Raw genomic sequence first — 26,888 nt, forward strand, 5'->3', positions numbered from 1 at the left:
GTTTAAAATAATAAGTTGACACAAATACGAAAACGCGTAGTATGGACCTCCACTTTAAGAAGAAAGTCTGGTAACATTGCCGGAGTATTTTTTAAGCTGTCATTTCATTGTTGAGAAAAATTTTAGATTCGTGTTGGAATAATTAAATTTGTAAAACTCTAACAGTTCATTAATAAATTATCGAAAAAGTCTGTAAATTTGTAAAAATTTTAAAGATGAAAATTTTGTAACAAGTTAAACGAAACGATTAATATAATGTAAACAAACCAAACAATATTTTTGGTTTTTTATGGCTGCGCTCATACGAGGAAGCGAAAAAAGTAGGGAAACAAAGAAAAAATTAAACAAATTTCATTGGAAAAGCTAAATAAATAAAAAAATATGTTAAAGCTAAATATTAAGAAGAAAATGTAGACATTTGAAATTATTTAAAGTAAATAATAAAGGAAAACATTTTTCTAATTACGATAAAGACGTATTTACCGTTGAAATATTAAAACAAAAGTGATTCATCATTATCAGAGTAACTACATATTACACTCCTCCCGTCTCCAAATATATGAACAACTGCTGGTGTTTGTTGCACTTGTTTTGTCGTATGTGAATGAATTATATTTTGCTGATTATTTTGTGATTTCGTGATTTCTTCATTCTCATATACGAGAAAACACTAGCTCCGGCAGCTGAATACATTGAAATGATTAAGTTAATGATCAGCGGCTTCATTTAATTTTTCACGTTATTTACAATTTGTTATACGAAGGCAATTTATATAAGATGGATTTAGTAGATATAGATCAGGTTTTGGACAACTTGGAGTTACACGAAGAAGCTGAAAATGAACAGAAGAAGGCAGAGGAAAAACTTTCTAAATGTACTCAATCCTCCAAGTCCTCTACTAATACAAACAATGGCTTTCTGCAGCAAACACAAGAAGAAAAATCTTGTTTTAAAGCAGTTTCTCAGGTTTTCAATAGTCTAGACGACTACTGCAAGAATGTGGACTCTTTGGATTCTAATCTTCCAAATGCAACTGTTTCCGAAATATGTCAGAGGTCCCATGATGATTACGATAATGGTCAAAGATTTCAAGCCCAACATTTGGCCACCTCGTCAAAGCAGGAATTAGCTGAGTATGAAAATGAGGTGGAAGAAAGTAAAGATATTCATAAATTCACGGAACAAAGACGTCATAAGCTAAAAGCAAATAATGATTCTGCAGAACGAGATACTACTGATTCTAATAACTCGTTTACTTCGGAATCTTTGACCACGTCCTCGAATTCAACCTTCTCCTCTGGACCTTCTTTTGAGGTAGAGTCATCTTTAGAGGAGCCCATTCCTGCAACCAATTCAAAAGAAAATATATCTATTAATGCAGAAATTGACAGTTCACACTTAAGTCGAGTTGAAAATATTAATATAATTCCAACCAAACTATCCCAAGAAACAGCAAAAGGTAATCAAAGCAAGGAACAAGACGATCGAAAAGAAGATTTCCTAGAAAGTGCAGACATGCAGCAAAAAATTGTAGCTGAGGATAGCAAGAGTCACAACATTGAAGACCTGGCACAAGGTTTATCCTCGATTTCTATAACAAGTGTTAATTTACAGTCACAATCGATATTGCCTTTAGAGACTTCGATATCATCATCGTCATTAGGAAAAGTCTTAGATAATCTTACGGATTCCGAAGATACGTCAGCTCTCAGCCAAATAAGGGATATATCCGACAAAGTGGGAACGTCAGAAACTAAACTAACTTCAATTGTTTCCGAACCCCCCAACACATCGGTAGAAGTTATTAATGAATCTATACAGCAACAGCAAATTACACATTTACATCAAATAGAAAAGCCTCCTCCTCTAAATGGTGGGAATCAGCCACAACCATTTGAATATGTCCCCGAAAAAATTGAAGCTCAAATGCAAACCCAGCAACCTATTACGTTTTGCTCTACTATGGATGATATTTCAGATACCGAACTGGATTCAATGTTGCAGGAAATGGACATCGATGAAGAGGGAGCGGACGAGCAGCAAAAATCTAAACCAGAATTCGTTCCAATCACAAACTCTGCTGAAACTGAGAATTTGGAAATTCAAAATGATCAAAATAAAGAGCAACATGCTGATGTAAAGTTCGAACAAAAAGAAGAAGTCGCATCAGTATCCAGCTCAGGGGATCATCCTAATGGCGACAGTTTTTCTCAAGCTTCAACAGTAGAGTTTTCTGAAATAAGGCCCCAGATAGAAAATGAAAACGATGTCAGAAAACAATATGAGTCAGAAAACAATATGGTGATAAATTCGGCAGTTTCGTCGTACAGTAACAGCGAATCGTCTTCATTGGAAGGCGATATAATTCGTCCAAAAAATTTAGAAGTAGTAGATGATGGGGACGGAGACGAATCTAGACCTCAAAGACCGAACTCATTGGATTTGCCAGCTATACAAGCTCTAGACTTGTATGCAAATGCTGGACAAACTCCGCCGGGTGGTGAGCAACAGCAACAACCGGAGCAAGAACAAGGGCAGACGGATTTACAGACTCCTTCTCCTGTCGCTGAACGACAGGAAAACCCTATAACAAGTGATGTAGCCGAAGCGACTGGGTACAGTGAGGATCCCAATGCAAATTTAGGCAAAGTTCCCCCAATATGGGTTCCCGATAACATGGCAACAGGTTGTATGCAATGTTCTGCAAAATTTACCATGATTAAACGTAGACATCATTGTCGCGCCTGCGGCAAGGTTCTGTGCTCAGTCTGTTGCTCTCAAAAATTCAAGTTGGAATTTCTCACTGAACCGGAGTCTAGAGTCTGTGTACAATGCTATCTAATTCTGACACAGAGACAAACACAAAGTGTGATAAATTCAAGCATAAATGACCCGACAACTTCTACCCTTTCACAAGACACAACTGCCGCAATAAATGACAACGCCGCTCCCACAGATCGTTCTCCTAATCCCAATAATCCAATGGAGTATTGTTCTACTATTCCGCCGTATCGACAAGTCAGCAACGAACCCAAAGCACCACCTAGCGTCATTGTTCCTGTAGGAGTACTGAAGAAAGATAACGGTAGTTATTCGTCAAATTCATCCAACTCCAGCGGCCAAAAGGCACGCAAACGTAAATCTGTTATGTTTAGCGATGGTATAGCACCGGGAAGTGATCTGGCTAGCATAGATCAGTGGAATGAACCCAAACAACCGCGAAGACAAAGTGACCGTTCAAATAGGAACTCAAACGGTAATAATAAACCTCCAACACCTGTTCGCTCCGAACATATAACGGACGCCACTACAATGGGTTTGGTAGCTCAGTTATTTAGGGGTTCAATACCGCCTTCGGCAGCTGCAGCTACAGTAAATACCGTGCAATCAAATTCAACCTCGAACACTTCAAAAGGAACAGGTATGTTTGAGTCACATTACTCACCATGCTCAAGATATAAAATGTAAATGTGTAATCTATACTGTTTATTCTAGTATCGAAACAAAGTACTTCAACAACAAATAGTAATAGTACATCAACTGTAGTTTCCAAAAGTCAGGACAACAGTCGTGCCAAACGCCTGCCACCATCGGGATCTGATGACCATGGTTGTTTTATACCTGCGACCCAGGGAACTTTACCACCCATTGTGATTGCAAAAGATGAAAGTGGTTGTGATTACGATTACAAGGATGTGGTCAATAATTATGATTTAGTAAAGCGTTTACAAAACGAAACTCTTAAGTTTGCAGTGCAAAAAAATTTTTTTGTTTTTGTTAAAATCGTCAATTGTAAGTATCCAACAACAAACCTTGAATTTAATTTATAAAAAAAATCCATCAAGAATTACACTACAGATGATTGTAATTGTAACGACATTAATATATTTCAGTGAAATGTTGTTTAAACCGTACAGTCATTAATTTCACTACCAATGGTATGCATCATGTTGGCAACGATGAGATTGTCATTTTATTGGAATTTGAACCACCAACCTCGAAAGAGGAAGTATCAGTTGGCAACCTAATTCCTAAAGACATTTTTGTCCATTTAAATGAAATTTATAACAACGCCGAATCTGGAAATCCCATTCAAGATTTATCTCACACCAGTCCCCAACAAACAAATTTTTTAGGATCTCGAGATTATGGAGGTTTTATATTTATCCGGCCCACTTTTCAATGTATGCAGGACATTATTCTACCAGACAATCCATATTTGATCGGCATACTTATACATCGTTATGAAGTTCCATGGGCCAAAGTATTTCCTTTACGTTTAATGCTTCGATTGGGTGCCCAATATCGTTACTATCCCTGTCCACATGTATCGATGGTTAATAGAGAATCCGTTTATGCTGAAATCGCACAGACAATTATAAACTTTTTGGCAGTAAGTTGTATATGTTTAGAAATACTATTCCATAGATTAAATTTGTTTTGTTTTAGGATTTTCGCAATTACTCATACACATTGCCATTTATTAGAGGAATGTACATTCACATGGAAGATCGTCAAACTACGGTTGTAATACCAAGGAACCGTTTAGATGACGTTATTAAGGCTATTAACAATTCCAGCGATCATATTTTGGCTTTTGGGGGTAATTTTTCAAAGACAGCTGATGGTCATTTAGTATGCATGCAGAATGTTAACGATGATCGCACTGAAATGTATGCATATTCTACGCAAGCTATCAATATACAAGGACAGCCCAGAAAAGGTAACATTTTTGTTGAGGTATTTACATCATATGGATAAAGATTTAAAATGCATATTTCGTATTTCATTTCACAGTTACTGGTGCAAGTTTTTTTGTTCTGAATGAATCATTGAAAACCACAAGCGGTTTATCTGGAAAATGTAGTATTGTAGAAGACGGTTTAATGGTACAGATTTTACCTTCGAAAATGGAAGAAGTACGCAACTCTTTAAAAAATCAAACGGATGTTACCATCATTTGTGGCCCAGTAGAAGCCGATGAACAACATACTGAAATTGTTTGCCTAAAATGGGTGGACAATGATAAAGAATTTAATATCGGGTACAATTTCTATTACCTAATATGTTATATTTTTTATTTATATGTAAATAATGAATTACAGGGTGAAGTCACCAATAGATGATCGACTAATGGATGGCATATCAAGTATGCGGGTTCATGCCAGTTTTAATTATTCCAATTCAAATTATGCCATTCGTCTGACCGATATATACGTAGTTAAGGTGTGTATTTCACCCATCAATTTAGATTTAGGTGTTTTAATTAAAGATATATTATTTAATTTTAGTACGATAATTGGTACAATACTAACTCATCGACAATAAGCGCAGCCACAACTACAGATATAACACGTATGACTGAACAAATTGCTCGAAGTACATCAATGGCCCTTGTGCCTTTTCTAGATCTTTTAGCAGCCAGTAAGAGTACGAAAATAGGTCTTAGAGCAACGTTACATCAAGATAATGTAAGTACATTTTTTTTATTATCAATAACATACTTTACAATATAGAAATTACTTTCACTCATGGTATTTAAATTTGTAATTGAAAATATATATACAGCCCGATATAACAATTTTTTGGTGCAAGGTCATTTAATTATTACTAATACAAGCTATTTTTTGAGTTATATAGACTAACAAGTCAGTCATACTTAATGATTTTTCTTTTTTACATTAGAGAAAAACATTTAATCATTAGAAATCTCTGTAAATATGAATTATACAGAATAGTTTTAAAAATATTAAGGACATAGTTCCATTCTGATAATTAAAAAAAAAAACAAAAATGTTGATCTGTTTCAATAATTTAACGATTTTAGGTTTAAATAAGAAATTGTTGCAAATAATTGGAAAAATAACAAACAATAGGAATTTCTATTTCTTTATTCTCTTGTATTGAAACCTACATTTCTTCCCGGTATTCGTAAACGACTAGGAAATTTAAAAATGGTTTCTAATAGGAATTTGTAATAAACCATAAATAATTCTTTATAATATTAGGAATAATAGCTTTAAGTAAAAGTCGTTAAAAATCAATTACGCTAAAGTGAATGAATATTGTTAAGTCTATTAATTATATGATAATTTTCAAAATTATTAGAATATTTTTAGTGTTACCTCTACATTTTAACTAATTAAATAACCAGACAAAGAAAATAACCTTAATGCCTTTTGTGACATTTACGTTACTTTTTAAAAGACACAATAATCTATAATGGTCCTTTATTTGCACACATTTACATTTACATATGTACACAACTACACAATGCTTTAAATAATAATTAATAATAACTAATATCTAACATACATATTATCTATTAACAATTTTAACACTTTTTTTAATTTTTAAATTAGCATTACTAATTAATCATTTCCCACCAAATGTTTACTCACTCATTGCTATTTTATTGTTTTGCACATTGATTTTTGTTTCCATTACTTGTTTAACCTTTGTAATCAGTTTGTTTTTTCAAGAACAATCACATTCACTGCATTGTGTATATAACTTTTATTAAATGAGCCGATTCTAATTTGTTTTAAAGCATAAATGAAGAAACAACATTCTTACTATATCTTTCTTCCGACAAAAAATGTTTTTTTTTTGTTTATTTTAGGTTTGCTATGAAGCCGGAACACGTGGTGAAAAATTACCACCACTGTATATGAACGCAATGGATAACCATTTGATTCCTACTCTACATAGTATATCTTCAAATATTGAAGAAGCGATTATATTAGAGTTAATCTTTTACATATTAAATGTTTAGGAAATTGATATTCAAAAAAAAAAAAAAAAAAAAATTCAAATGCAAATTAATTAATATTCTTTAACTTCTTAGTTTATTTGTTTCAATCATTTACCCTCCAACAATATACGACTCCTAAATCAATTTCCAATAATTAAATGGAGCCCAGAGTGCAATTAATGAAACTAAATACTAAAAAAAAGTAGAGGTAAATGAAAATGGCTGCTATTATCAATAGTAACTATTTATTCCATAATAAACGATATAAACGTTGGAAAACTTAGCAAAATTATTTTTTAATTATTTAAAATTAGTTAAGATGTTGATTTTTATTTCTATTTGTTTTATTATTTTCTCACTGAATAATAGTCTCACTCTTAATCACTTGTTTTGGGGACAAATATTGTAGTTACTAAATTAGTCGATAATAATATTAAAAATAATAAAAATATTTGAATACGTAATTGTATTATAAATAAAAAGAAAGGAAGAAAATATTTAAAAAGTAATCACACTATAATTGTTTTGCGTACATACATATATGTGTTGTATTTTAATTTTATCTGTATTTTACTATTAAATAATTAATAAAGCAAAAAGTACCTTTAATGAAAAGTTAAATCAAAAATCAAATTTATTTAAAATTTGTTTCATCTGATAGTATTTTCTCGACCACCTTATTAAACAAACTTAATTTGTTTTATTATGCGTTTGTACTGAATGTAACCAGTAACTATCACCAGCAAGTCTTTAGCAACACTTTTCACCACCTGGACGAAGGAGGTAAACTTTAATTTAGGCGTCGTAATTGATGGAACCGGAGGAGTCATTCGGTGACATCCCAGTTTGATGTCACGATTGGATCGACGACAATCGGTTCTTCGCACCGGAACGACTCGAAGTTAAACGAACAACGACCAAGGATTTTCAACCCAGCCACACCGACTTTACACGTGTCGATGCTACACGACAACACAGTTGGATGCTTCCCCGAGGCATGTCAGGAAGAACCTTCGTGTATGTGAAAACATGTGCAGGATCCCTTGGATCGGAGTTCGTATAAAGTAACTTTAAACGACATTCATAGAGACGTCATCAATACTGCATGAACTTCTTTCTTGGGGTTCGCACACCGCCCATTGCAGAAATAAAGAAGAGGAATCTGCCGCAGAAAACAAGAGTTGCTCTGGCGCAACTGAGATCGGGATGAAGCAACAGACTCAACGTCTACAGGTTCGCATAGATCGTGCCGTTTCCTATATATATCAAGCATGTGGTCGGGGTAACCATGATACCTACCACATATTGAACTGTCCAGTGCACCCTAACTTTAGACCTAAATACAGAACCTCCGTTTTACAAATCATATAACTAATCGGCTCAGAATCGTTTTCTGAATCAATTTAACCTTATACGCACGCTGCAGTCGCAATTTTCACATTTTTTTGAATTTTAAATGATAGAAATCGAATGTGACAATCTTTGACCGCTTGAGAATCGGGTCGTTCTGGAGCGGAGATCCAATTGTCGTGGAAATAATCCTGTAAAATGATCTGGTATTTATAAGCCTTAATGATACTGCAGATTTGCATAATGATCGGGCTTCATCTCATTATACTCCCCATACTAAGATCACGTTTTTGTCAACAAATTGTTAAAATATTTCCGAATTAAGGCAAATAAAAAAACGCTTTGTTATTAAAAATAATCTAAATTTAATTTTGTAGCCATGCTCGTCTAAATATTCTTGCAGGTTTTAATATTATTTCTTTGTAAAAATAAAACAGCATATTCCAAAAATATAAAATCAAAAAATAAAATCAAATCAAATTATAAACACTCAGTTCTGTTTTTGTTTAAATAAATTACTTTATTTTCTTACAAAAGTGTTTTCTTGATATTTTTCAATACAAAAATTGTAACTTAAAATGTAATATACATATTTTTTTGTCTTCCTTTCCAACTCTTTAATATTACTATCAAAAATTCTTTTTTATTTTTTTTTTAATTTTTCTTCTATATTTTTTTTACAAAATATATAAAGTTATATTATTTTAAGCTAAATTTGATTTAACAACTTAAGTTTATAATATGATCGATCTTAGCACGCAAGTTGGTTATTTTTTGTTTGTTTTTTTAGAAGAAAAATTGTTTTAACAAAAAAAGCAATAAAACGAAAAGGGTGATAGATAACAAATGTTCATATTAAATATTTCCATCTACTCTGGAAAAGAGTAGTAAAGCGTACAATTATCTTTTGTATTGTGTGTGTATGTATTTATGTTGAATGGATAATGTTAACTTCTTTACAATAATAACTTAAAACAAACATGAAAATTAATAAAGGCGACAAAAAGAGTATAGTTAATTAATTAATTAAATTAAGTTAGAGATGGAATTATTTATAGTTAACAACTTTTACAGTTCATCGTGTTTGGGACCAGAGAATTCGTCATGTGAAATGAAACCGTTTTTGTCTTTGTCTTCATGTTGGAAAATTTCCTCAACCAATTTATCATTTTCCTTAAGCATATTCTTTAATTCATCAGAATCTTGACCTTCAACGGCAGTCATTTGTTTCTTCAAATATTCACTGACCTAAAAGTTGTTCAAAAAATATGTTAAATATTGTAAAAATATATCGTAACTAACAAGTATTTGCAAAAAAAAACTTTTTTAAAATTGTGCATTGAAATGAAATTTTTGTGTTAATGTGAATTGGGAAATGTTAGTATTATTATTATTGTTATTGTTTTAACAATTGTTGATAGAAAGTAATTATAGCCAAACCACCCTTTGATGATTTTAACAACTAACAACTGAGGAAATGAATAAAAAAGTGCGATCCATACATAAACGTTTACCTCTTCGCGGCTCAATTGCTTATCACCATTTCCATCGATTTCTTTGAAGACATTGGTAGTTGGTGGGCTGTTACTAATGTTGATGAGTTCAACATCAAAGATCAAAGTAGCCTTGGGAGGAATAACATTACCGGCACCACGATCACCATAACCCAACTCTGGGGGGATTGTCAATTTACGTTTTTCACCTAGAAAATAAATAAATTTTAAATATGAGAGTGTGTTAAACAAAAAAACAAAAATATATAACACTTACCCACACACATATCAACTAAACCTTGATCCCAGCCTTTGATAACCTGACCAGCACCCAATTGGAAAGTAAAAGGTTGATCACGATCCAAACTATAAGAAATTGAAAAAAAAAAACATTTATTAAAGACATGCATAAATATTAAAATTGTAAAAAATAACATTTTGATGGTTGTAAAAAATTAAGTTTAAGGGTCCTTAGCATAAAGGTGATAAAAACGTCCTAAAGAGCTCTCCACTTTACATGAAGTATTTTTACATTTGTTTTCGTTTCCACATACTTGTTTCAACAATCCATCATTTATATTTGTGTGGGAAAAATAAAAAATCGTTATGTCGTTATGGAAAATACGAAATGTACATAGTATGTGCATATGTAAGAAATTGTGATTAAAAAGTAGAAGAATATTTTATATGAAAGAATAAGAAGTAGATAAATAAAATCGGGTTTTGGATTTTCCGCTACATATTTGAAGAAATTAAAATCTCTAGAACATAATTTTATTTTAAAGTACCATTTTACCAATAAATTCAAAAAAAGAAAAAACATGTTTGACAGAAGCAACTTCTACAAAATGAGCAATAGTTGCAAATATAAAATGTTTCGGTTGTCACAATATTTGTACTAATGTTCGCTAAATAAATGACACACGGGGGTAAATAAAAAATTATTATCATAACTTGCAACTTATCACAAGGGGGAGTTGTAAATGTTGTTGCCATCATTTGTAGTTTGTCTCCAAGGACAAAGATGTTTGGTTTGCAACAATTTTGTAAGTCGTTTTTTATTTTCTTCAACATTATCGTTACAATACATAGGTAAATCTTGTTGTACCCTATAGATGAAATGTATTAAATGTATTTTTGTTGTTTCGTTATAATATGTACATATCTATATAGGGCTAGTTACATGACTGGTTCGTTGGTGTTTGAGAATGTTGAAAAGTTGGGCTTTACTTCCACACTTCATACACAGAAATTTCAAGATATTGTTAATTAAAACACTGCCTCAAGTTTTAACTTTAAGATATGATATACATACATATTTTTCATACATGTATGTATTTGCCTACAATCAAAACGAAACTTTTCTAAAAAAATAAAAAAAACTAAATGCCAGCTTACGATTATCACTTTTTACAAGAAAAAAGTTCAAATGCTAAAAGAGCACAGCCTCCCATTGCAACACTTTAAAAAATAAAATAAAGTTACTAAAAGTTTTACAAACAACGTGTCCTTTAGACAGACAAACATGATTTGCCTGTTGTAGTCACAACAGACAAAGTACAAGTGAAGATTTTTTCTTCATTTATGTTTATTTTTTTTAACAACAAGTGATATAAAAAATAATAAATAAAATACAAGCGGTGGCTTTAAATATTTTATATGCCCTCCTCTGGGCTTTTGAAACAATTCAAATTTGTACAGGAGCAGCAAATAACGCGACAACATAATCAAACAACAAAACAGTTGTTCTTTTTATAATAAATGAGAAGCTTAACTAACAGTTTCCATACAATGATGAAGCATTCTAACAAGACATAATGTTTTTCTGCTTGAATATGTTGGTAAGAAAAAATCTCCTTTAAGGATAATACAACCGTAATACGCATACATGTAAAGTAAGAAACAAACATCAAATGTCATGGAAAAAACATTTCGCAGAAACAGCGAGAGTCGGCAGGGTTTGTTTTTTAACACTTAAAATAAATGCGTTTATAAAAAGATGCTAAATAAAAATTTACCAACCGAATAAAACGTTGTGTTTGTTTGAGAGTGTTTAGAAACATATTTAATGTTATATTTAGTCTTTATAGGATTAGGTAGGATCATCAACATGTGTTTACAATATACACCTTTCATATTTAAAATGTATGTAAATATGTACAAATACCTTGAATTTTTATTGCATTTGTTTTTATGTTTTTTTTTTTTCTATTTCAATGTGAATTTTTTTCCAACATGACACTTGGCTTCCGTTTTTCATCTGAAGTTTTCATAGCACAGATTACCTGGCTATGATGGTGATTCTACGACAAACATCTTATATGTTTGTAATATTTGCATATTTTTATTACATACAAACATATGTATATATTTACACACTCTTTTGTTTGTGTTTATATTTATTTTAGAAGTGGTGGCCATCCCAACGAATAATTTTTTTTCACATAATTATCATGCAGTCCAAAATCTCTTCAATATCGTTTAAAAATTTTAATTTCAGATTAAATGATAGCAATTTCATGTAATGTTAACAAAAACATTTAATCTTACAATACCGCTTTAAAGACTCGATATGTTTGTTGGGATATTGGAATAAAGTATTTTTTATTTGTCGTTGGCTTTTTATATTCGATTTTTAGTGAGTTTTTTTTTATTGCGAATGCATACCTAATTTTATGATTGTATTTGTATATTTATACATGAATTTACTCACATGTTATCGCATTAGTATGACTCCATTCATGTAAAACCAAAAAATGTATTAAAAATTGCTTGAAAATTATATCACACCCATTAAGAAGCAAACAGCGAACGTTCTATTTGTGGCCATTAATATGAATGCAAAATATTTTTGGAAATGTTATCTTTTATATATGTTGGAAGTTAATTTTTTTAGAGACCATCCTAATTTACATATTTTTCAATGTTATCACAAAATCTCGCGTTTTATTTTTATTAGATTGTTGAGTAGATCAGAATTTATGGTTTTTATATTAATACAATACTCAGGCATATCATTTTACTTTACAGCCGTGTTTTGAGCCAGAGTGTCAGACATTGATTTATGATTATTAAATTCATAATTGTTATTTTTATGATTATATTTGTAAATAATGAATTTTGAATCATAAATTTGTGTCATGAGTTTCCTTTTAATATGAAGCAAAATTTTGCATTATATGCAAAAATATTTTACACTTTTTGTTAACATTGTAGGATCTATTAAAATATACAGGTAAATCTTAAAAACTTATTAGGATTTCAATGCAAATGCATGTTTGTAGTCAGTAACTCAAAATAACTTTGAACTAGTTTTCAAATTAAAGAATTTGCTACGAAATGGCATCGATTTGTTGTTGCATATTTTGTTAGAAATGCATAAATTGCATATTTTGCTTTTAATTGCATATATTTTGCATATTTCCAACATTTTTATAGCATATACAAAGATAACTTCATGAAATTTTGTTCTTACATCTCTCTTTCACGTCCATAATTCACTTAAAAACATTACTAAATGATAAAATTCGCAAGAAATATAATTTATACAAAAATACATTCATTCACCAATTTTTATTAGAATTGCTATCAGGCTTTCCACTTTCAGAAATCATTCCGATCGAAAGTGGAATTATTTCCGTATTTTTGCTTCCTTAGAAAAAGAAAACGAAAAATTCTCTGGGAATGAAACTGTTTTTGATAAGTTACACGAAGTTGAAAAAATATTATTATAATTTTATGTTTTTGGGAACTATGTGGGCTAAGGTCAATTATAAATCAGTTGGTACAGGGATTTAAGTTATCAGTTTTATTTCGATACTTTTAAATATAGACAATGTTATATATCATGTGTTACATGATATATACTCTTTCATTTGTTAAACAAATAAATAAAAACTTTATTTTATTGCCGGAATTAATTTGTTATTGATGGTAGATTATGAATATTTAATCATCTTGTAAATAGTTAATTGTATTGTAACATATATATTGTGTTGTTATTTTTATCGCGGAGTATCTGCCACATGATGAAGTTGATTCAACAAACACATAGTACATCTGTTTGCATAAGTACCACATCCATATTTTTACTGCTTCATCATTCTATCGTCACATTCATCATATGATGATGATGAATTGACTAAATGAATGACAAACCAAAAATCGACAGGTGTAAGCATCCGCCTGCCTATCAATTGTTTTAAATATTAAATATAGATTGAAATTCGTGCAGACTTTATTTTATTAATTTTGTATTTCTTTTTATATAAGATAATTGAAAATCAGGGTTTAATCTTTATAGGAATAATACTGAAGCGTTTAATTGTCATAGAGACACCAACAAACAGACAAAACATGTTTAGTTTATTAGCATGTTTTTTTTAATCATTTTTGGAGTGCGTTAAAATGGTTAAAGTTTCATAACTGTTTTTCAAGTTGGCCTTAAAATGTTATGGACAGATAGATAGTTGGATAATATAAGATGGTGTAAGTGTAAGATCGTCTGAAAATGTTGTCATTGTGGTCATTCAACTTGCAACCAGCAGCAAGCCAGACTTTCACTAAACAATTTCAAAACTCCTTAACACAACATAATAAAATACAAGAAAATTCAAAAAAGACCAAATAAGGCAATTTATAACATGTACTTGGGAAAAAACTCAACATGCAGCATCGTCTTTGTATGCTGACTGCATTCCTAGCATGTGGCTGAAGGTGACTACGGTAGTTGTTGATGATGAAAAAATGAACTATAAAATAGTGAGTGTTATATATACAACAACAAAATGGACTTATTCAAAGTCAGAGAAAATATTAAAACAATGTTGAATAACGTTATGATGCCAAAAAAAAATACCGGATAATTTATATACCAACTTGGTGCTTCGTTGCAAGCCAAACACCAACCAGTTCCATTGGAAAAACAACTTTTATGACTAAGGTATTTTTTCGTCTCTGAGAAGAGACAAGAAATATTGTGATGTTTTATTTTTTTATTTTGCTACTTTTTTTGTAACCGGCCCGGTTTTAAATAACACAAGTTACAAATTATTTGAGTTTAGTTTTTGTCGCACTCTCTTAGCTGAGTATGTGTATGGTGTAACTTTAATTTAATGTATTGTTGGCGAATTTTGAATTTCATGAGCTTTCACCGTAGTAAAGGGTAAACGAAAGGAGTTCTTATTTCACAAACTAATTTTAATATTTTCTTTATTTTAGAATAGTTAAATATGTTTATTACCTATTACTATGAGAATTATTATCATAAAATTTCTTATCGCAGAAATGGCATCGAACATCGATATACATATGAAAGCCTATTCGTTTACAGATCTGATAATACGTTGCTAGAAGCCTATCTTAAATTCGTTTTCGCCGCATAAATATTGTTTAGAAAACCTAAAAGTAAAACCAAAAACACATTTATGTTTTGCCGCCGTTTATCATTTTAAATAATGGATACGAGATGTCAACATAAAAAATTCATCATACATAAAACTTGATGTGAAGAAGCTCGAGTTATGAATTCATAATTAAATTAGAATTTATTTACTTTTATCTCATAGGTACAACCAAGTTAGAAATTTAGGTTTTCAGGTCACATGTTCATATGCTAATTAATATAAGTCGGGTTAAAGAGCGAGTTGGCAAAAACTAGGCAACAAGTTTTTGCCAACTCGCTCTTTAACCCGACTTATATTAATTAGCATATGAACATGTGACCCGAAAACCTAAATTTCTCCAAGAAGGTAAATTACAATGAAATATTTAGTAAATGTTTGTTAAAGTAAAGAATAAGTATAAATATAAAACATTTAATGTTATGGTTTTGTTTGCAACGTTCAATGTATTTTTTAATTTCAATTTTCACGAATAGAATCCGGTTGAATTTGCTTGTTTTTGTTGTTGACTTATTCATCATAATCATCATTTTCCTCATTTGGCTACACACATCTTTCAAGTGTTCTATTCTTTTATTTTTTGACGTACTAGATACAATTTACTTACTCATTTGTTTGGAAGCACGTGCTTCTAATGTTTTTTCCAGACACTGTTTGTAAGTGTATTTTAGAACTCACAAACAGTGTTAAATTGTGTTGTTTTTATTTAGATGCCTTTCCTGTGGAGTGGGCAGTTTGGAAAGGATGTGTGTGTGTGTGTATGCATGAACAAGGTACAAGTGAGCAATCCTATGTTTATGAGATAAATGTTATAAAAACCTTTAAAACGTGACCAAATCCTTTTGCTGGTGTTGAATAATTTATAAATTGTTTAAGGATTTCATTACATGAATGTTTTACATATTGTTTTTAATGGTATTTTTCTTTTTGTTTTAGCCTTTTCTCTCTTTTAATTATTAAGAAATTGTTAAAATTATTCAAGCTTTTTTGCTTTATAAACTATTCAAATGCTTTATTAAAAAACAATATACCTTTAAAAGTATCTTCTTTTTTAATGGATCAAGTTTATTTTGTGATTGTTTGTTTAATAATAAAATAAATGTTTTTCCAAATAAATTTATTTAAAGGTATTCCTATGTTTAAATGAATTTAATGTCAAATATTTGTAAAACAAAATTTTGGATAATATTGCAAAAATGTATTTACGAAAAAACCCAACAACATTATCATAAAAAGTGAGTTAAATGTTTGCTACCTTTTTTATACATATTTTATTTTTGCTCCTTTTCCCAGTGGCATGTAATTTTTAACTTAAACCTAAATATTTAATAAGTTTCGATTTTTATTGAAAAACGTTTGCATGAGTATGTTGTTGGAAAACATGAAACCAAAAAGCCAAAATCCCATTAACATTCGTAATGTGATTGTTAAATGTTGAACAGGATGAAATTGATTGCAACAGAAACAAACTGGTTTTCAGTTATTTTTTTGTTTAACTCCTCATGATTTGTCTCATCCAAACATTTGGTTCGCTTGGGTGGTGTAAACAACACAACACAACACATTTAAAATGTAAACAAACCTCTTCATAAAAAATCACATAAAAATGAAGGGAGGGGGGGGGGGTTGTTTAAAAAATAAACAAACAGAAAAAATCTACCCACACTTCTCTCGCTAGCATGTGTAATGCCGGTTGCTGCTTACCCATCAGAAGATATTTATTTATATGAATGAATAAATAAACCAATAACCAGTGATAAATATTCAAAGAAATACACGTGATGGTATTTGCTAGTGCGAAAATCCAACGATTTTTTTAAAATCGTATCACACCAGAATCTTATCAAAATATAATAAAAATACACATACAAATATCTATGGGAATTATATTCTTTTTTATTATCTATGCAAGAAAATCAAAATTCTTGTTTTTCCTTTTTGCTAAAACATATGAGTCCATTATTTAAACATTTTCAAGGAAAATAGTAAACAGTATGTATTCTCCCTCCCTCGTAAAGTACATTTTAGGATGAAGTTTGAATTGAAACTTTTTCCACTACACTGTGATTACGATGAGGTCATGGCCGCATCACCTAAGGGATTAATCGTTTTACTTGAATATAAAAACTTGGACAGTTTGTTCATCACTTTAACACTTTATACCGTGGCAGAGTGGCATCAAAACTTTATAAATTTCTTGTAGCTTCTTAGAAACAGTAATGTATGTATGTACATATGTATGTATTTTAAAGAAACATTTATATTCAAGTTTGCAATTTGCACGTACCGTGTACAAAATTTAAAAGAAGAAAAAAAATGTTTCGTTTTTTAGCGTTATTGCTTTTTTAGCTTTTAAATTATTCAAAATATTTTGCGATTACACATACATAGTATATTGTCTCGGAATGTGTAGGATTATATTCATGTATGTATTTTATAAATGAAAAAAAATGTAAAGAAATACTAAGCAAGCACCGAATATTGAACTCCTTAGCTCGAAATTTTTAATTTTATAAATTGATCATAGTCCAAAAAATTGTTTTAAAAAACAGATTTAAAGCTTTAAAAGAGATCGTTTTGACAGCTTTTAAAAATGTTTGAAAAAAAGTCTGCTTCAAAGGATCTGTAGGGTTCAAATTTTTTTTAACTGTCTAGAACAAAGAAACTGCTAGTACATAGTTCCATAACCAATAGTTTATGAAGCTATAAATGCCATGTTTTTCTCGTTTTTATTGTTGTGGAAGACATCATATTCCTGTGAATGAAAGATGTAAAGAACAAAAACCAACAAAAGGAGCCTAGAATTGTTAAGATGCTAAATTTAATGTGTCTGCAACATTTGGGAAAATGAAAAATGGAAACAACTACCTATCATGATACCCAGCCACTTGTTTCTAAAGAATATTTCAAGTTTTTATTATTTTTGTTTTTTTTCAAATTAGACTGGTGCAATAAAAATCAACATAATTATTTTTACATACATATATATATATATATATATATCAATATGTATTTCCCATTATTGTTTAACATACTTTTGCCCTTTTTTGGCAACGAAAATGATTGCTTTTAATCTTTTTTATAATTAATCAGTCACGTTTGTCAATAACAAGCCAATTGATAATTTTGTAGAACGTTTACATAACAAAACAATATACAAAGACAACTATTGTCCTGAAACAGACCTGCAACAGAGATATTTCTTTAACGGCCAATCAATTTTATTGTAAAAGTAATGAGAACATGAAATTGAAAAGCCGGCAGGAGTTGCAAGACAAAACCCATAATGAATGTTTTAGATGTAGACGTGCCATCAATTGATTAACATTTGCCCAAGAAAATATTAAAAAAAAAATCAAAGAAAGGATACGTCATTTTCAGGGAAAAATTAATAATAATAAAATACTGAAAGGAATACAATGAGTGAATCCTTTTTTAACAAAAGTTTTATAAATCCAGTGAATATATAATAAAATAGTTCATTACCTAGTCAATACAGCAATTCATTGACTGGTCCATAGACTAGCCCATGAAATAGTCGATAGCCTAGACCATATCATTAGGCTAGTCCATAGTCTAGTTAAAAACATCGAATAGTTTTAATTCTAAAAAAGTACTTTCTAGTTAGTATTATTAAAAAAATCAGTTTTCCAAATTTGTTATATGCATATATCTTAATAAACTTAAAAATTTATGCAACCTTTACGCAATATTAAGAGAGATAAACTAACTGAAGAGCCAAATTTGAAATTAAATTGAAATACTATTGGCAGTGTTCAAAATTCTTCAATCAATTGTTTACAAAATATGCAAAAATTATGTTAATTAATTATTATTAATTTTTTTAAATTATATACACGCTATTGTATTAAATAGCTCGTTAAATGAAGGATTATATGCCTCAGTGCATTTTCGTTTAGTATTACAAACATTTTTAAAAGTAGTAACAAAAATAAAGAAGGAAAAAATGTAATAAACACATTAACACAAAGGAGTGAGTGCCCAAGGATAAAATGTGTCAAATGAAGAAAAAACAACAACAACGAGGTAGTGCGTTTATTTTTTTCCAGTGCTGTTAAGTAAAAAAACAAAGGCAGCATCTTATAGGTTTCCATTATGAAATTTCATAATCTTTAGTGCAAATATATACAAACAAGCAAATATCCAAACATATGTACATAAAAATATGTATGTTTTATGAATTATTTGTTGTAGTTTGTGGTAATTTCCGGTAAAGACATCACTCACTCACCTACACCGTAAAGCAACGACAATCAGCAGCCAACTTTAAAAGCGAAAAAAGTGCAGTTTATTTGCTTGGATGACTTTTAGCTCAATGCAAAGAAGCCACTTGGATAAGACCAATACATTTTTTTGTTGTTTTCTTTATATCTTCAGATTTTTTTAATGGCTTAAAGCTATAAAATTAAGAAGAAAAAAAAAATAATTTAACTTGATCAACATTTTTCTTTTGAAAGCACCTGTATTTTGACAAGGACTTTTGAAGTCGGAACACAATTTAAATAGTTTGCTTAGGATGTTACGCAAACATTTTATGTTAAGAGTTATTTAATCATGCCACATACTCCAGCATACTACATACTTGTCGTGTCTGAAGCAACAAGTGTCGGTTGAATTAAAGTTTATCTTTTACCTTAAACATTCATAAATTTATTGAAATAGTTGACACAAAAGGGGAAGTAAAACTTATTTACTTCCCCTTTTCACGCTAAATTAAACACAAATTATCATGAATAAAACAAAACTTTCTCTATGTCATCAGCAGCAACAATAAGACCTTTTCATAGGTATTATCAAGATTTAAATTTTGTCAGTGGGTGCACACTGATGACAAAATATCAAAATTTGCGGATGAGGAAAAGTTGAAATTGTTTTTTTTTTACACAACATATTATAAAATAAAGTTAAAAAAAACTATGTTCGCTTTTACACACTTAAAATTTTTCAAAAAAATTAATTTGTAACTAGGTAAATCCCAAAAACAATTTGAATTCAACTACATATGTTATAACTAAGTGATTGTCCTTTAACAAACTCCTTATAGTTTTATACATGATTGTTACTTTAAATATACATTTAGTAGTATTAGTCAGTGTTTTTAATTAATTCATTCATAAATGAATATTATACTCTATTTTATAATATTAATCCTAAAGAAAATAATTTTGAACTTAAGCACTGTTTAAAATGAGAAATTGAAAGAATTATTATGTCCTTTACTGTTAATAGTTTTTTGTGTTTGGTTTGAAAAGATTTCATACATTTAAACAAAAAATAATCATATAAAAAATAATAATAAAATCATAAAGTAATTTCCCTTTTTAGTTATATTCTAAATTGAATTTGAATATTATAAGATAACATTTAAGACCCTTTAATGGAGTTCAAATACACAATGTAGATAGATAGAGTAGAGAGTAGTAGTACTTCATAGTTTGACAACCATTATAAGTACATAGTTTATGAATTGTATGACTGATTAGACTAACCTATAAACAACTTGTAGTGGAATTTCATCTTGTTTGAAGCTCAAGCATATGGATAATACAACAAAGAATTCTATATAAAGATTAAAACAAAATATAATTATAATATTCAAAAAAAGCTAAACATTTACAATCACATACATATATATGAGAACATATCCATGTATATAAAGTCAGCCTGCATGAAAATATGTACTTACATATATATAAAGAAATCACTGATAAGGGTACTAAAGTATGGGCTTATTTTGGTACTAATTTGTTGTACTTATATAGTACGAACAGTACACGTATACAGTTCATATTATAATCAACCCTCCATGAGGTTCACATCACTACGTACTCACTTTACTTCACTTGATTTTATATTTCTTTTTTATTATTATTTTATTTTTTTTTGTGTTGTTGAGTTTTTGTTATCATTAGTTTTCTATACATTTTGTATATTTTGGGTCTGGTGGTTATCAGGTTTCCACATACTACAACATATTTGGCCAGTTTGCATATATACATGTTTATGCATATACTATATATTATGGTCTTTCGGCGCGCTTAAGCTTCACTATAATTTATGTCTCTGTTGAATTCATTGTACATTTTATTTATATCTTCATAAATTAGAAACGTTATTCGATTACAAGTTTTCATTATTATTTTCTTCCACTCCTATTTACTTTTGTTTTGCTTGGATGTGATTAAGGGTTAAGATTAAAAATTTTCTTTAGTTTCAAAATTTCTACATTTTATTGTACTTTCAAACTAAAATCCATACATATTTTCATTAACTAATTATTATTAATTTTTTAAATTTTAAATTTTCAAACTTAAACCACAATGACTTTAAAACTGTCGCATCGTTACAAAATTATATAAAAGCTAGCACATCAATGAATGAATGAATGAAAGGTTATTATGACCAACAAAAGCTGCATAAAATTGAGATTTTTATCAACATTTTTGCAGTTAATTTACGATGAAGTATTAATGCAGAACAATATGAGTAGAGAGCTATTTTGGTTTCGTTTGTTTTTACGCGACAAAATCATAGGTCATAAATTACGAAGAGACCCAATGTATGTGAAATGGGGAAACAGAAAAAAAAACACTTACCTAGAATCGAATTTTTTGCCATCAATTAAAGTACCAGTGTAGTGCATGGTAAGCTAAAATGAATGAAATAAATATTTATAAACAATTGTCCAATATTCATTATAATTTAGTAAAACAAAATATAATTATTGAAGAGTTGAACATTTTTTGTTTTTAAAAATTTATCAGTTACGCGATATTAAAATTAAATTTTGAAAGTTTTTGCTGGACTTAAAAATTAATTGAATTAGTTCAAATGTAATTGAACATTATGAACTTAGATTTAATTATAATAATTTAAGAAGTCTGCCAATTGAAATCTTTCTAAACAAATACTTACTGTATCACCAGCTTTAGATTTTTGATCACAAACTTCTGGCACACTGACGACATCAACTTTAAGATCCTGACTGCGTACGCCAGCCACTAAAAGGCACGACACAATAAGCACGGATTTGAACATGACTAAAAAATAGATAAATAAAATCAAACGTTTGGAATAAAACAATTGTGTTGGAGTTTTAAATATTAGTATGTTAAATATATAATAAATTGTATGTATATACATGTGTATTTAATTTTAAATAGTAGCATGTATTTGGCTTCGATAAAATTTAATTGAAACGAGGTTTGAACTACACGGATGTTTTCGTTGTATTGTATGTATGAAAAGTTGCATCATAACCATGAAATTTTAGCTATTATCACATTCGATTACAGCAATGAAACAAACTTACCACCAATACTAAATATATGTACATACACAGACAGACTGGCCTAAATGCATCCGCATCACAAGCTCAAAACGAGCGAAAAACGCAAAAAATATGCAAAAAAAAAATAACAAAAACTAAACAAGCATACAACAACTCTTTTATAGCATTGTTTGCGACTAACTGTTTGTCTGTCCAAGTTTTTATAATTGTTATGCAATTAGTTATTTATTTTTTTCTTTTTCTCTTTTGGCTGATGGTCATCATTACCATCTTCCAAACCAAATAAATGAAACAGTTTGGTTTCGCATTAAAACGTGATTTTATTAAAAAGAAACTAAAAATACACATCATGATTGCCATAAATCAGCCAAAAGTGCAAAAAGGAGACGAACGACAAAGTGAAAATTGTGGCAAAAATAAATGCGAAAATCAAACAATTAATTAAATTATTGTTATAAATCAATTGTATTGAATGATCAACATAAAAATGAAAGTAAGTTTGATCAACAAACACTATTACAGATCGCAATAATGACAATTATTTGACTTTGAAAAGCAATATTCAACTTATGGCTTAATAAAGTCAATGGATACCGTTAAATTAATAACTTATCTTATATGTATGTGTGTATGTCATATCAAAGTCATATAATCATATGTTGAAAATAGTTTACGTTTATTTCTTAAAATATTTGCACAATTTCTTTTTCAAACTAGGTTATAGAAAGATCGAAATAATTCCAAAATCAATTTCAAATATTGCTCAAATAAAGTGATTTAATCTATTTCATTTATTTCTTTATTTATTTCAAATATGGTTTTATTAGCAAACTTCGTGATCATTTCTTATTTTTTTTTTAAATAAGAAAAAGAAATTAAGAAATCTAAATGTAGAAATATGTAGTAAATAATAAAACAAAATGAATAAAATAGAAATAGAAATTGTAAAATATTTTACGCTTTCCATATACATATAAATGTACGTTTATATCTTAACATATTTATCTATTGTTTTGCAACATGTTACAATACGCTTATGATTTGTGGTTTACTCATCATCACCATTAATAATGTGTAACATCTTAAAACCCAATTAAGAGTAAGATTTCATAAGTGAAAACACTGTTCAACCCACAACACGAAACTTACACACCTTTCTCCAATGACAATTTGTAATTTAATTTACTTTATTAAAATACACAACACTTTGAACGATCTATGGCTATTAAGTTATGAAACTTTGGCTGATATAGCAAAAACAAAAGCAACAAATTAAACAAATTTGGAATTGGAGAAAATTGTAAGTCAATTTGCCCTTATTTTGATTGGTGTATTTTGTATTTCTATTAATAATATGCAATCGATTTGGCGACTTCAAAGTGTTTGAGGTCAATTTGAATTTTTACAAACAAATTATGTCATTATTATAAAAACAAACGTATAAATTATATCCAAATTTATAGTCTATTTAGTAAATCTTACTTTTTTCCTCGCACAGAGTCCCATTTAAAATGTATATTCAATATTGTTATTTTTGATTCTCTAATAGATTTAGAGCGTAAACTTGTCGAGAAATTGGTTTGATTTTCTGTAACAACTGTTACTGACATTATTGTATACAATGCCTCCTCAAGGTCTTCGGAAAGAACTTTCGGTGGCAATGGAACTGTTTGAACCACAAAATTATACATATGTATGTACTTTTGTATACTTAATGAAATCATATGTGGCGCCAAATTATATGAAAAAGTTGGTTCGCATTGTTCTTTTTTGATACAATTTGAAGCCAACTAATCACTCATTGGTACAATTTTAATTAAATTTTCTAACTGAAAGATACTAAAGATATCTTTTCCGTCAGAATAAAATGAAATTTTTCTGACAGAGTTATAGCCCTCTATTAAAAAAAATAATAGTCAATATATTATTTTTTGATGGCGTTGAATATAATTTTAAAATTTCATTTGGCATCCAGTTCGTAAACATTAAACATTCATTGTTCAAATATGAAATTATAAGAATCTTCGCAGAAAGATATATAATTTGTTACATCAAATATTTAAGTGTCTTTGGCGGAAATCGAACCCAAGACCTTCGGTCTGGCAGACTAGAAACTAACTACTAATCTACGGGAGGGACACTCGACTACTAAACTTTTGGAGGCAAATACGACATTAATTTTTTAGAACTGTTTTTAATCGTCTTATATAAAATATGATATAAAATAGTTGTCATGATCTTAAAATACACAATATTGTTCGGAAACCAGACAACTTTTCTTGACAGTGTTACCAAAGTATTTAAACTTATTTCGCTAGCGGAATCGATATTTTGGATTAATTAAGTATTTTGATATTTGATCGTTAAGACTTTTTATCTGAAAGGATAGTGTGAGCATTTATTTCCATTTTGGTATAATAGATAATGGTAACCGTATTTTAGCGGTATTGGTATTGACACAAAAGTGTCTATAATTTTTAAGTTACATTCGTTTTCAACATTGGAACAATTCGTGGTCGAAATTTAAATTTTATATACATCCGTAAGCTCACGTATATACACTTTGACAACGAATGTTATTGAAAGATTATAAACATTTTAGCGTCAATTTGGGCCAGGCGTGTATATTTTCCACCCTATGTGTAGTATGTGTGATGAAAAGGTATTTTAACGGTAATGTTTGCTTAGCGATATAAGTTGCTGTGATTTTTTTAACTATTTCTCTCTCTTTAAAACACTTTGCAGGTTTTCTGATCCAGAAAAGGAGAAACAAAAAGTATATTCACACCAATCTAATATTGGAAGAAAATTACATAATTATATTTTTTGTAATTGCAAATAATGGCCCCTATTCTGCATTTCAATTTACATTGAAATTTTATCCTTTTGGCAACATTGATATTCCGCATTTCGATTCTACTCTCCGTCACATAAACAACAACATACAAAAATGTAATTACGATCGAATGCAAAATACACACAATAGTGAAGCATTGAAACGAAATGGAATTGCTTCTTCTTTTTTTGTTGGAATACCTTTTTTCGGTGATTGCGTAACTGAATGCGTAAACGTAATCTAAATGCAGAATTGGGGTGAATATCGAAATAAATAAAGTCGATCTAAAGTAATAACTTCAAATAAATAATATATATACCTATTTAAAAAGATATCAAAGTGTAGATTTTTTATGTGTCAAATTTTTCGCCAAATATTTGATAGGTGTGAATGTACGTTCGTTCTTTTCCAATTTTAGTTTATTAATTAGGACTGAAATATGTTTATAATTGGGTCATTGTCATACTGAAGACCCTATCAGTGACTTTTTGTACTTGGCTTATACATTTTACCAGCTTATTGAAGTATTGAACAATACTGTATAAAAATTTTGGAAAAATATCAATGTTACTATAGCAGACATGAAAAAAAAATAATTAACAAAATTAAACAAAGCTTTAAGAGTTGCCGGTTGAAATCCACTTAAAACACTTACATATGTATGTATATATACGTATGTAGGTACATAAGAGTTGCAACGAAAATTAATAAATCACGATCATTATTATTTAGTCAGTTCGGTTAATGTTTGTTTGCATATACATATTTTAGTTTTGTGAGAGTTTCAAGAATTATGATTTTAGAATTGTTATCATTACTAAACATTGTTTAATGTCCAGCCTTGGCGTTACTTACTATTTAAAGGTCGTTAACCCGATACGTGCGTAAATATAAGTTTTGGTTAAAAAAAAAGAAAATAACAAAACTAATTGTAAAATAAATAAATTTTAAAAGAAAGCTCTGGCTAAGAAAAATACGGGTTTATAAACAGTATTTGTTCTCTAGTTGCTATAGCTGGAAAAAAAGATCACAGAAAACTATACATAATGATGTACATACAAAAATGTTTGTTCTTTTTTTGTACTTTCTTCGCTGACCGATTTAGTAGTTTTTATATGAACTTATGTACATACATATATGTATGTATATTCTTTATGTCTACAAAGAGCAATAACCTAATTTCCGATTCTTTGTATTCTTACTTGCTCTCTTTTTATTAATATATTTACACGATCTGTGAGCATTTCTCTTGTTTCTAATTTGATTCTTGATCGATATTTTTTTTGTGTTTGTATATTCTTATGACGTCTGTATAAAAGGGTAAATTTATGAGATGAGTGAGAATATGTATATACAAAAAACAAATAAACATATTCAGTTTTATAGTACGCAAATAAACATGAGTATTTTTTATTCGTTTATTTTATAAATGCGGCTTAAAATATTTTATTTGCATGAATAACGAACGCTCGTATCCAGTATATTCGTATTCACAAAATATTTGTTTTAAACTTTAGTGTTAATTGATAAAAAAATACATTCACAGATTTCATTTATGTCATTCATTTGTTTTAATAATAATAATTACCTTTTTAAATTAATTTTTTTCTAAGGAATGTAACAAATTTTAAAAATATATATTGCACTGAACGAAAAGAAAACAGAAAATTAACAAACCGTATGCGCCAACGCTCTAACTTAAACTGAGAAATTTTTAAGAAGAGTCACATAAAAATACCAC

The 26,888-nt window shown here is 29.4% G+C and overlaps 2 protein-coding genes and 1 long non-coding RNA gene across 4 annotated transcripts; 2 read left to right on the forward strand and 1 right to left on the reverse strand.

Annotated features, from left to right (window-relative positions):
- The first annotated feature begins 84 nt into the window (after positions 1-84).
- Positions 85-9,099, forward strand: LOC111687123 (zinc finger FYVE domain-containing protein 9). Its single transcript, XM_023449542.2, has 8 exons — positions 85-3,421; positions 3,496-3,792; positions 3,894-4,393; positions 4,450-4,723; positions 4,798-5,044; positions 5,106-5,226; positions 5,292-5,471; positions 6,623-9,099. The coding sequence occupies exons 1-8, from the start codon at positions 778-780 to the stop codon at positions 6,773-6,775; spliced, it is 4,416 nt and encodes a 1,471-aa protein (XP_023305310.2). The 5' UTR covers positions 85-777; the 3' UTR covers positions 6,776-9,099.
- LOC111687397 (FK506-binding protein 2) lies at positions 8,938-26,888 on the reverse strand. Of its 2 annotated transcripts, none has more exons than XM_023449847.2 (6): positions 26,736-26,888; positions 21,936-22,060; positions 21,617-21,669; positions 9,875-9,963; positions 9,619-9,806; positions 8,938-9,352 (listed from the first exon to the last, which is right to left on the reverse strand). In XM_023449847.2, exons 2-6 carry the CDS (start codon positions 22,056-22,058, stop codon positions 9,173-9,175), a joined length of 633 nt encoding a protein of 210 aa, XP_023305615.1. In that variant the 5' UTR covers positions 22,059-22,060; positions 26,736-26,888; the 3' UTR covers positions 8,938-9,172. The 2 variants fall into 2 exon arrangements, with proteins under 2 accessions (XP_023305615.1, XP_023305606.1); XM_023449838.2 differs by having other exon boundaries at positions 9,607-9,806.
- Positions 14,670-15,010, forward strand: LOC124420678. Its single transcript, XR_006941295.1, has 2 exons — positions 14,670-14,761; positions 14,818-15,010. It is a non-coding gene; the product is annotated as an uncharacterized LOC124420678 (long non-coding RNA).

The sequence above is a fragment of the Lucilia cuprina genome, chromosome 6 (assembly GCF_022045245.1).
Source record: "Lucilia cuprina isolate Lc7/37 chromosome 6, ASM2204524v1, whole genome shotgun sequence".
Lineage (NCBI taxonomy): Eukaryota > Metazoa > Arthropoda > Insecta > Diptera > Calliphoridae > Lucilia > Lucilia cuprina.

Excerpts from the sequence above, each read along its gene's own strand:
- LOC111687123 (XM_023449542.2), top strand. The coding sequence starts at position 778 with ATGGATTTAGTAGATATAGATCAGGTTTTGGACAACTTGGAGTTACAC. Across the intron at positions 3,422-3,495 it reads GAACACTTCAAAAGGAACAG|TATCGAAACAAAGTACTTCA; the intron begins GTATGTTTGAGT and ends TGTTTATTCTAG. Across the intron at positions 3,793-3,893 it reads TTTTGTTAAAATCGTCAATT|TGAAATGTTGTTTAAACCGT; the intron begins GTAAGTATCCAA and ends AATATATTTCAG.
- LOC111687397 (XM_023449838.2), bottom strand. The coding sequence starts at position 22,058 with ATGTTCAAATCCGTGCTTATTGTGTCGTGCCTTTTAGTGGCTGGCGTA. Across the intron at positions 9,964-21,616 it reads GGCAAAAAATTCGATTCTAG|TTTGGATCGTGATCAACCTT; the intron begins GTAAGTGTTTTT and ends AATTTCTTATAG. Across the intron at positions 9,353-9,606 it reads GCGAAGAGGTAAACGTTTAT|GTCAGTGAATATTTGAAGAA; the intron begins GTATGGATCGCA and ends AACAACTTTTAG.